Genomic DNA, 12206 nt, shown 5'->3' with positions numbered 1-12206 from the left:
ATATTATTTCTATTAGACTATATACTTTTCGGAAATATACATGAATTTAACATTATCCAAAACAATCCAATCAGATGGAGGTGCTACATCGGTTCAAGAAGATGGTTCAATTTGTGATAAACATTAAAGTTCCAATATTTGACTTTTTTCAGGCTTTTCGTTTGAATTTTTGAAAAATATATATTTTTAAGTTTTTCAGTAAAAAAAAAAAAAAAAAAAAAAAAAAAATCAATATAGTTTATATCTCAAGCTTTTCTCTGGAGCCCTACTGAGAACAGGCTTTGTGTCATCTCTTTTAACTGGCAGTGTCTTTTCCGAGTCATTCCACTCAGGCCAACCTCCAGCTGCTAAAACCAGGCCAAAATCACAGGATGCTGTGTTTTTCCACATAAAGGTAGGACAGGCGAGTTTATGACATCACTAACTCACAGAAGTCCAAACAGCGACAGACTAAATGTTTAACACTTTCCCAGAATTCTTAGCACCAAGACCTGCTTTATACAGTGATTAAAAAAAGAATTGTGAATCTGGATCAATATCATATGGGACCTTTAAAAAAAAGTGATAAATGTTCTGAGTAGCTTTAAGTACAAATGAACCATGTGTCAAAGAAGTTTCATTGACCCTCTGTTTTAGTTTCTGGAAATAGGGACGACCAAAAACTTGAGTACAATATCATAATAAAAGCATTTCATTCCAAAATGTTCATTGTGAAGACCATATTTTCCACAAACTCCGCCACTTCCTGTTTTTCATCTTGTTCCGGTTTCCTCCGTTGAACAGTTTGTTCCGCAAACCAATAAAATGTTTTTTTGGGGGGGAGCAACGCATTTTTTTGCTCTTTAGTAATATCACAAAACATTTTGTAATTCCTGATTCTTTTTTATAATCATACAATATTATATCTGTCAAAAGCACCCTGGATAGATTGTGGCTTAGGATGTGTCCACTGACAGCATCTTATCGTGTTTATTGGTTTTGTTTTTGGTTTGTATAAAGAGGAACTTTTTATTGTAGCTAAATGATGATAGTTACATATTTTATTCCCTCGTCAGTCTATACATCACATTGGTGCTACATCCATTCATAACATCTGGGCACATCCTATTTAACTTACTGCAGGTCTCTAACAAAGCACTGTAATGTGTAAAATACATAATCTGCATAATAGTTTTATACATATATACACATGCCAAAATGAGCATATATTTTTCACGATTTGTAAATCATCTGCTTCTGTTTTTTTTTTTTTACCTTTTACACAGCGTCCCAACTTGTTCGGTAACAGGGTTGTAAATAAATAAATAAAATAAAAGAAGCCAGTGTGGATTAAATCACTTCCTTCTACATGGTAACTAATCGAAGTAGTTTTCTCAAATAATACTTTATTAAAAGTGCTAAAAGATAATTCTGAAAACTACTCAAGTCCTCATCATGGATGTAGAATAGTTCCCCAGGATAATGCTCTCAGAGAAATATTAAGACAGTAAATGGAGAATAACCGTTACCGTGACGATGAGCAGGATCCCTTTCAGGAGGGTGAGCAGCGACGTGATTGGCTGAATCAGTGTGTGGGCAAGTAAGATCGCCAGAGTCAGAGTCCAGGTGAAGGCTGGGATCACATAGACGTGCCTGTCGAGAAAACAATCCCACTTTCATGTTCATTTTTATGTTTCATGACAGGAGGAAGTAGCACAGTGTTTTCCACATGAAGAGAATCTTTTAAATTACTTTTTTTTCTTTGCTCAACTTCCCTGTGACCTGCCGACTCCGCATGTACAGCCTGCAGACATTTCTTCACAGCTCGAATACACACAAGCAGTCGTGACCAAGATGGGACAAAAATTCCATCTGATACCTGTGGTCCAGAACACAGCCAGCTACCAAAACAAACACCGTTGTGCTGATCCATTGACGGAGACAACAGCTGGATGTGCTCCAGCTCAAGCTTGGATGTGTTAGCTGTGAGGCCAAATCCCTGCTGCAGAGTTTGAACACGGTCAACAACCTGCTCATGTTCATGCATTCTCTCAAGTAAAGAAGTAACCAACCCAACGCCGTGGACTGAGGCAGCTGTGATGCCTTGCACATATATAAAATATGATTTGCATATGAAATAAGCCATTTATAAAAGTTCTGTGTTTGTGAATGGAAGCTTCATACTTCCACTGAAGACAGTGTATTCTTGACATCATTAGATTTATCAAACAGTTCATTTGCAGATTAATATTTAACATATGATAAGGTGTAATATTTCTGAAGAGACTTTTTTTTACACTGAATAAATCTGTAAAAACTTCCACAGCTAAAAGTTGCTGTAAAGGATAAAGAATCAAGACATTTCCTGTTCCTGACAGCAGAATACAGCAAATCTGTTTCTCCTGATCCTAAAATGTTGTACGAGTGCTCGGCTGTGTTCTCATTCAGGTGGGATTGATTGTGGAGCACAACACAACACATGTTTCTTATTTTTAGCAGGAGAACAACAGAAAACTCAACAATAAAAAAAGAGATGGAATATTTCTGCATTTGTTTTGTTTCCTTCACCATGAAAAATACATTCCTGTTGAAGCATTTAGCCAAACACACACAAACACACACACGCACACGCATACACAAGCACAATTATTATTTTTTTAAGCTGAGTAAACTTTACGAGGTGGAAAAGAAATATTGGCAAATGTTAGTTTGATTGAGAAGAAATGTAGAAATGAAAACAACACAACAGAACAAGACTTTAAACCCATTTACAGCCATGAAATAACAACGTATAACACAAGCCTCTTTAGACACAGTTGTTGGATATTTATGTCCTTCACAGCCATCACACCATCAGTTTCTCCAAGGCTTTTCTAATTTGGATTTAAACTGACTATCAGTAATAATAACTTCAGCAAATTGATATTTTTATATAAATTGAAATACCTAAAATATCTAGTTCCATCAAAATGAGATAAAAATTAGGTCATTATGGTAACTTTTAATTATCAAGAGCAAGATTATTTAATTCATCAGTTGTAGAGACGAGGGTGTGCTCGTAGTCATTGAACACGAGATTTAACTGATAATTAATGGTAAAAGGTGCTCTTTCAATCCTCTTATGATTAAAGCAACATAGAAAAATGACGTCTTTTTTGTTAACGTAAGATTAAAACACAATAATCTGTCCATTGAGCTGCAAGTAAAGCTCAGTCCTGCAGAGCTCAGTGGGTTTGAGTGCAGGACGCCCACCATCCCGCAGCACCGACACCGAGAGGAGTTTTTACAGTAACCTATTGATTTGTGCCCCTGGGGAGGAGGAAGACGTTGGTTCATCCAGGGGAGGCTTCCCAGTGTTTTTTCACTCCAGTAACCTTCCCGCTCACACAACACATCGCAACATCCCCCCTGGAGCCAAACTAGTCGATAATGACACGGCCAGGCGTGCCGACAGAGCGGCCAGAGTGTGAATAATATTATTTGCATTAAACTTTTACTGGGGCGTGACAAAATAAATTAGCCCTGTTAACAGATAAAAGTAATTATAGGCTGGGGAGAGGGAGAGAGGGTGGGAGGGAGAGATGGGGGGTAATATTGTTGCTTCAAGTTTAATTTAAAAACAGTTGCAGTTTTAGCTTTTACTCTCCACTGTATTACCTTTATGACTACTACTATTGAAAGAGCACCTTTTACCATTAATTATCAGTTAAATCTCGTGTTCAATGACTACGAGCACACCCTCATCTCTACAACTGATTAATTAAATAATCTTGCTCTTGATAATTACAGTGGATTTAAGGTAATTTCATTACCTTGACTTTTAAGATCATATCCTGATCATTATATTGAATTTAATAATTATTGTATAAGATTGTCTTTATGATGGCCTTTATATCAAGGGAAAAAATATTCCTATGAAATTATGGTTTTCCATGTATCTCACTATAAAATATTGTCAATATAGCTTCTTCAAATCTATATATATTTTTCAAAAACGCTTTGTCATATAGAGAGATGACAGGTATCGTCAGAATGGGTACGTTGTATGTTGTGAAGCGAACAGGACTTTACTATGTATTTAATCAAGAGTAGCGCGGAAAGAGATGGACGTAGCTTTTCATGCAGATTGTAACAATGATGCAACTTTAAATTAAATTTTCTGCAGCGCTGCATCTCTCTGTGATGGATAACTGCTGCTTTATTCAACTGAGAACAAAGGGTGGGAATTTGGACGCCATTGGCGTCCATCAGGTTCTAATGGTCACTGAAGTTCTCGTCTGACAAAGCAGACTTTAAACTTCTCCACAGCTTCCACACCATTATGTCACATCAGATAGATTCACCACAAGTAGAAAAATAAGACTTTGTGGTTTAAAAAGCAGTCAGTCACTAGTCTGGAGAGATTTATTGACCACGACGGTCTCCTCAGCCTGAGGGCTTCTCTGCAGTGCATTGACCCTCCAACTTTGACCAACTGAGCTTAGCAGGCCAGATAAGAACACACAACAGGTAAACAGGTAAAATGTTTCCCGAACACGTGCTGCAGGAGAAAAACTGTTGAATGTCAGAAGAGTGCAGAGAGCAGCAGAGTTGTAGGCTGCTCACTTCACACGAAGACAACAAGACTGAGAGGAGGAGCTGCTGCTGGTCAGCTTGGATGTGTCCAAGCTTGGATGTGTCCAAGCTAACCAGCAGCAGCTCGGGGGGAGGACAGTGGCAATGTCTCCTGTTCTTATCTACCCATCCATTAAAATAAATAAAAGATGTAAGTATTTTAGTATCGTTTCAACTCGGAACATTTCAAGTTTTACTACTTCAAAGATAAATTGATGTTTCTGTATAAATCTGTGGTCAAATAACTTAAAATAACCTATTTTTAAACACATTTGTTGTGAACAGTTTCTCAGTTTTTGGGCAGATCCTAAAGTGTGAATAACAAATCCAGTACAGCATCATAGTCAAACTGGAACACTTCATAATCAGTCTCCACTGTATTTCAATGGAAATGTTTACAGACAACAAACTGGAAACCAGAGCAGCCCAATATAGGGCACGCAGGCCCCGTTTAACCCCACACCTTCTATTTCTGTATAATCCTAATGGTAGTGACTATGAAGCATACATTTTGTGAAGCTAAAAAGTCATCAATATGAGTTTTACATCAATGCACAGCATATAGAAGTGTTAATCTTCCCTGTTAAATGACTTTGGCCCTCGTGTTATCCACAAAGAACGATGGTATTTTCTCTCCTGCTGATGCTCATGTGCTGTTACTCCAACGTCTTCAGTCAAGAGACAAAAGAAATTTGAATAAATTGGCAAAACAACGAGTTTTTGAAAATATTCTTTGGACAATAATACAGTAAAATGTATGTTATGCAGATCAAAGTGTAGTGTTTTAGTTATTCCTCAATTTCATTTGAAATTTAGAAATGTCATTTCTTGTAAAGTTAAAAAGTTTGATCAAATGTAACTTCACTTAACATAAGCATTTATGTTTGGCCCTTTATAGGAACAAATGTGTGCACTTTTGCTATAAACACATAGTCTAAGAAGTTGTTTTGTCAATATTTAACATGTTTCTTTAGCTTTAAAGCTGGATATAAATATGGTTTCCATATAGTTATTCTATTTTAAATGCTTCCATTTCAATTATTCCAGGAAAACTAGAACTAAGAATATTTAGAAATACGGAATCTTGTTGTCCAATTAGTATTCATTGGTAGAGATCTTACTAAAATCTGTTATCTAACAGAAAATAAGAATAAATAAAAGGGTCCTCACTGTTTGAACAGGGAATATTTTTCTCTCATCTGTGCAGCGTGTGTGTTTGTTTGCTTTAATTAAAAGAAATGCTGTAAGTTCATGCAATCCTTTCAGGCCTCCCTCTCTCAGGCAGCTATCATCTCTCAGGATTGCATCAGTGTTGTTTTTATTTTATTTTTTTTATTTTAATTCAATTTCAAGAAGAGAATTTTATTGTGAAATCATGTAGCTCCCAGTAACACCCCTCTGAACTGACAATTTACTTTCAACTCTTGGCTCAGTGAGGACTGAAAGTGGAACTGATGTGGGACGCAGTGAGAAGGTTTTAATAATTATTCTCTCCACCTTTTATCTCTGACAATCTGCACATTATTTATTATTCAGTGTTGCTCAGAGACATGTTGTTCACTCTCAATGACTCTGTTAACCCTTAAAGCAGGGGTATCCAACGTTTTTCAGGCCAAGGACCCCCAAACTGATTGAGAGGTGGAACAGGGACCCCCTACTATATATATTGTCTAAAATTGTGTTTTATATTAAACTGGGCCTAGTGCCATGTATAACTATACCTTGTTATTTTGCATTCAATACTAACCAATTCAAATAATACAGTTTCATGTATTCATGTTTTTATTTTAAACATGTGCAAGGTACAGTGAGTAGGGTGGCTGTGCCACTGCCATTTATAAACATACCTTGTCAACTGAAACCAATGCCAATATCAACATTGTCTGTCAATTGCATGATAATCATGCATACAAGCTATTCAAATTGACGTTTTTATTTTAACTTTATCCATTCACTACAATATGTTGGATTCATGTTAATGTGTATTTAAAGATATTTTTAAAAAAATTGTGGGAAAAAAAAATAAAATTAAAACTGCAAGCGTGCCGCCTCCCCGAAGCCGCCTCCCCGAAGCCGTCCCCCTGAAGCCGTCTCCCCGAAGCCGTCTCCCCGACGTGCAGCGCACGAGGGACCGCGTATACCCGCTTACAGTTGCTATTTTTGTCTCGTTTCCTGTCTCCAGCAGGGGGCGCTGGCGAGCCGTTTGGCCACGCCGACTCGCAAAACACATCAGATGTATCGTCTCATCACGCCGGATGTATGTCACATGTTTCGTGAGGTTTCAAGCAACCTTTGACCTTAAACATCAACTTCCTGTGTCACGGCGAGAGAGGCGTTTGGCCACGCCCACTCGCAAAACACATCAGATGTATCGTCTCACCACGCCGGATGTATGTCACATGTTTCGTGAGGTTTCAAGCAACCTTCGACCTTAAACATCAACTTCCTGTGTCACGGCGAGACATCCAACTTTGCCGCATCGTCACGGCGACGCCCATTGACAAAGTCGAATGAATGTCTCAATATATCATCACCTACTTGTTTAGGTTATTGTGACCCGACTTTACGTTCATGTGATCAACCAGCTCGACGTAGAATGTGAAAGTATGAAAAGTGTCATTTCCAGTGGCCAACAGGGGGCGCTATGACTATGAGCGAATATTACCCCACAGGGGTCTTCAGGGCGGGGCTGTTATCATACCTGTGATGTTTGGAGAAGGTCGGTCCATGTACATAAGGTTTAAAGCAACTCGTAGTTTCATGGTGAGACGCTCAAAATGACCGCCTCTCACGGGCACACACATCGACGAAAACGAATTATTTTGATACCTTTTAATCCCAAACATGTTAACTATCCATAGAACCTAAATTCAAGTCGGTCCGATAAAATCCCGAGGACTAGTTCAACGTGTCAGAATCGGCCAAAATGGCGACTGAATTCAAAATGGTGGACTTCCTGTCGAGTTGATGTAATGGTGCAATGTAACTTCTTTGTGCGTCTAGGTGTGTTACACGTGTCCACTGGATTTCGTGAATTTAGGTAAATGTGCCCACAGGGGCATCTCTGTAGGGGGCGCTCTCGAGCCGTTTGGCCACGCCCACTTGCAAAACACATATCACGTATTGTCTCACCACGCCGGATGTATGTCACATGTTTCGTGAGGTTTCAAGCATCCTTTGACCTTAAACATCAACTTCCTGTGTCACGGCGAGACATCAAACTTTGCCGCATCGTCACGGCGACGCCCATTGACAAAGTCGAACTACATGTTTAGGTTATTGTGACCCAACTTTACGTTCATGTGATCAACCAGCTCAACGTAGAATGTGAAAGTATGAAAAGTGTCATTTCCAGTGGCCAACAGGGGGCGCTATGACTGTGAGCAAATATTAACACACAGGGGTCTTCAGGGCGGGGCTGTTATCATACCTGTGATGTTTGGAGAAGGTCGGTCCATGTACATAAGATTTAAAGCAACTCGTAGTTTCATGGGGAGACACTCAAAATGGCCGCCTCTCACGGGCGCACACATTGACGAAAACAAATTATTTTGATAACTTTTAATCCCAAACATGTTATCTATCCATGGACCCTAATTTCAAGTCGGTCCGACAAAATCCCTCGGAGGAGTTAGACAAAGTACGTGTCAGAATTGGCCAAAATGGCGACTATATTCAAAATGGTGGACTTTCTGTCGAGTTGACGTAACGGTGCAATGTAACTTTTTTGGGCGTCTCGGTGTGATACACGTGTCCACTGGATTTCGTGAATTTAGGTAAATGTGGCCGCCGGGGCATCTCTTTAGGGGGCGCTCTCGAGCCGTTTGGCCGCGCCCACTCGCAACTCCACTGGAATACAAATTTTTTTCTTTCATGAGTTTTTGAATATGAAATCACTTTACGTAAGAAGAACGACGACTAACAACCAACATCTTTACGAAATACAATAGGGCTTTCGCACCGATACTCGGTGCTCGGGCCCTAATAAAACTGCTCACTCTGAAATCCGCCACTCAAACAAGCAAGCACACCAACTCAAGGTGAGTAAAGAAGACAACGAAGGACAGAGAGGCTGGATTATCTCATCATAGCACATATTTATACTGAATATGTATTTTTTTTTAAATGTTTTTATCATTTATAGGCTTTAATAAAATTAATCAATCAATCAAACTCTAATTATCATTCCAAACCAAAACCCTTCCCATGCTCATATGAGACCATTTCAACTGCTGTAATCAACGTCCATAAAAACAACCAAGTCTCCCAGGTGTTTGTTATCATCTAATTACACAATAACATAATCAATGACCTTAACGCACACCCTCTTGTGTAATATTGCGATAATACAACAAGTTACCAGCTAAACAAATATGTAATCATAATGTATTACGATTGTGGAACAACTCACTGAATGCATGTGTGTGGTATTTTGGTACCAAACACAGAATGAGTCGGTTGGAGGCGAGGTGCAAATAAGCAGCAGTTTATTCATAAAACGCTTTGCTTTGTGTTTTAGTGGAAAATATGTATAAAATGTATGATGGAGTATCAGGACAACATTAAGGAAGAAAAAAGAGAGGAGGAAGATTTTTAGGGACCAAGCACTGAGAATTGGTGCGAAAGCCCTATTGTTTTTCGTAAAAATGTTATTCTTGGACGTTCGACGTTCTTCTCCTTACGTAAAGTGATTTGCCTTTTTGGAGGCTTTATCATATTCAAAAACTCATGAAAGTGGAAACACATTTGTCTCCCGGCGAAAAATTTCGTATTCTAGTGGAATCGCGAGTGGGCGCGGCCAAATGGCTCGAGAGCGCCCCCTAAAGAAATGCCTCGGCGGCCACATTTACCTGAATTCATGAAATCCAGTGGACACGTGTATCACACCGAGACGCACAAAAAAGTTACATTGCAACGTTACGTCAACTCGACAGGAAGTCCACCATTTTGAATTTAGCTGCCATTTTGGCCGATTCTGACACGTACTTTGTCGAACTCCTCCGAGGGATTTTGTCAGACCGACTTGAATTTAGGTTCTATGGATAGAAAACATGTTTGGGATTAAAAGTTATCAAAATAATTTGTTTTCGTCAATGTGTGTGCCCTTAAGAGGCGGCCATTTTTAGTGTCTCGCCATGAAACTACGAGTTGCTTTAAATCTTATGTACATGGACCGACCTTCTCCAAACATCACAGGTATGATAACAGCCCCGCCCTGAAGACCCCTGTGTGTTAATATTTGCTCATAGTCATAGCGCCCCCTGTTGGCCACTGGAAATGACACTTTTCATACTTTCACATTCTACGTCGAGCTGGTTGATCACATGAACGTAAAGTCGGGTCACAATAACCTAAACATGTAGTTGATGATATATTGAGACATTCGTTCGACTTTGTCAATGGGCGTCGCCGTGACGATGCGGCAAAGTTTGATGTCTCGCCGTGACACAGGAAGTTGATGTTTAAGGTCAAGGGATGCTTGAAACCTCACGAAACGTGTTTCATACATCCGGTGTGGTGAGACGATACATCTGATGTGTTTTGCGAGTGGGCGTGGCCAAACGGCTCGCCAGCGCCCCCTGCTGGAGACAGGAAACGAGACAAAAATAGCAACTTTAAGCGGGTATACGCGGTCCCTCGCGCGCTGCATGTCGGGGAGACGGCTTCGGGAAGACGGCTTCAGGGGGACAGCTTCGGGGAGGCGGCGCGCCGGAGTGCGAGGGCCCGTACATCACTGCTTGCAGTTTTAATTTTTATTTTGCATTTCGAGAATGAAGTGAAAATGTCGAGAATAACAGCTTATTATATTGTACGATCTATAACGTAAATATTCAACAAAGTGAAATATATCATAGATGTCACACTGAATTCATAAATATAAAATATGTATTGGTATTGATTTTTAGCCACATCCCATTTGTCTTGCCTAAAACTTTTTCTGTAACTAGTCTGCTTTCATGAATAACATTTATCCGCTGAGGGGACGCTCTCAAAATATCAAACTTTTTGTTAGTGCAATCTCCGTTTCTATGGCAATACAAAGGGTATGACTGGAAAACAACCAGTCACGTCAGCAGACTTTTATGTAATGCATGCAATGTTTACTACTCCAGGAAGTAGTCTGACCCTTAGCAACCACCGAGCAACAGAGAGGATTTCTAGCTTCATGATCATAGGAGGATGACGTGTTTTTGTTGTTCAACAACATCAACAGAGGCGGAGTCTCTCCTAGTAAAGGAGTGTAGTGCAAATACTCTATATAAAAGTGGATGCAGCTCCTGGGCTGATGCAGGAGTACCTTAAGCTGCAATACCACCGAGTGTCACTAGAGGTTAGCTCCAAAAAGCCTCCGGCTCCATAGACTCCCATTCAACTTCTCTCATCAAATACAAAGTCAATAAAATGTGTCCAGCAGTTATCTCTGTGTTGTTAGCTAAGTCACTCCTTCTTATTAGTTTTCTGGAGGTCCATCTGAAAATAATTCCTCATTAATTAGAAAATAAGATTCAAAAAGGTGTGTTTTTGGGAGCGTGTCTGTTTGATTGACAGGCCTGAGGTGCAGTCAGGTTACAGCTATCGGTGGGCGGGACATAGTATCGTCAGGTTTCCAATCAGATCAGTCAGATCCATTGATGGGTCCTCCCCCAGCTCGTCCAAATATGGTCACTTCCTGCTCCAAACCGCTCCGAAATAGCAAGATGGTGACGGACAGAATCTGAACTGGATGCTTCATAACGTTCACAAACCAACGATGACATCACTGTTGGTTGATGCTGAAATCCATACTAACTCCAATTCAGTTTGGCTTCAGGTTCAAGCATGCCACCATTTATGTTACTTCTTTGGTAAATAACAACACTGTTCTGCTTTTTTTATCTACTGATGGTTGATGGTTGGTACTTTGGTTGGAAAGTTACATTTAATTCATATAATATCAATAAAGCAAGCCAAGTAAAAGATGTTGAAATCCTAAATAGATTCAACAAGTTTTTGAGTCTATGAATTCCAGCCGTAATAAAATAATAATAAGGAAGAGAAGTTAGACTTCAGTGGCAGTGATATATCTCACTATTATTCTATTTTTCTGCAGATATGTTGTGTATGTAAGACCTACCTGATATTAAGAAGAGCACCGTAGGCCTCACTGCCGGCAAGGACGTAACTGATTCCAATTGAAATGCTGGGAAAAAAGAAATAAAATAAAGGTTAAAAATGGAATAAAAAGAGTATCTGACCACATTTCTCTCTTTTTTTTTTCAATCATCCTTTTTGTGACATGCACTCCTCCGTTGTATTAAACATGAAGTTGCTGCCTCATCACAGAGCCCGAGGACATGAACAGTAACACGATTTCCTTTCGAATCATTTCTTGTTTGCAGTGCAGCGCCTTGATCCTCCACAACTTCTCTATTTAATGTTTTCTAAAAGGAAAAGATGCCTTTGGGGGCTACTTAAAGCGAATGTTTTGGTTGTACACTTTGAACATCACACACTCCCATCAAGCCAGAAATATGTATCTTCAAAAAAGAGCTGGATGAAGGTGAACATTAGAAATTTGTGTTTTTACAGTAGGCTTCAATCCCAAGTGAACGATGAGACAGGTTTTCAACATC

The 12206-nt window shown here is 39.5% G+C and overlaps 1 protein-coding gene across 1 annotated transcript in view; it reads right to left on the bottom strand.

The window, feature by feature from the left end:
* The window catches only part of LOC138215396 (uncharacterized), a 100770-nt gene that overhangs the window by 63493 nt on the left and 25071 nt on the right, over nucleotides 1-12206 (bottom strand). Inside the window, exons 7-8 of the mRNA XM_069177517.1 lie at nucleotides 11708-11773; nucleotides 1509-1632 (exon numbers count right to left, since the gene is read on the bottom strand). Of these exons, the coding sequence (XP_069033618.1) occupies nucleotides 1509-1632; nucleotides 11708-11773 (190 nt within the window). The remainder of the gene's footprint in view (nucleotides 1-1508; nucleotides 1633-11707; nucleotides 11774-12206) is intronic.

This window comes from Embiotoca jacksoni, unplaced genomic scaffold (assembly GCF_022577435.1).
Source record: "Embiotoca jacksoni isolate LCO1_2020_lvr unplaced genomic scaffold, fEmbJac1.0.p SCAF_74, whole genome shotgun sequence".
Classification (NCBI taxonomy): Eukaryota; Metazoa; Chordata; class Actinopteri; family Embiotocidae; genus Embiotoca; species Embiotoca jacksoni.
This window is presented reverse-complemented; position numbering and strand designations above follow the sequence as displayed.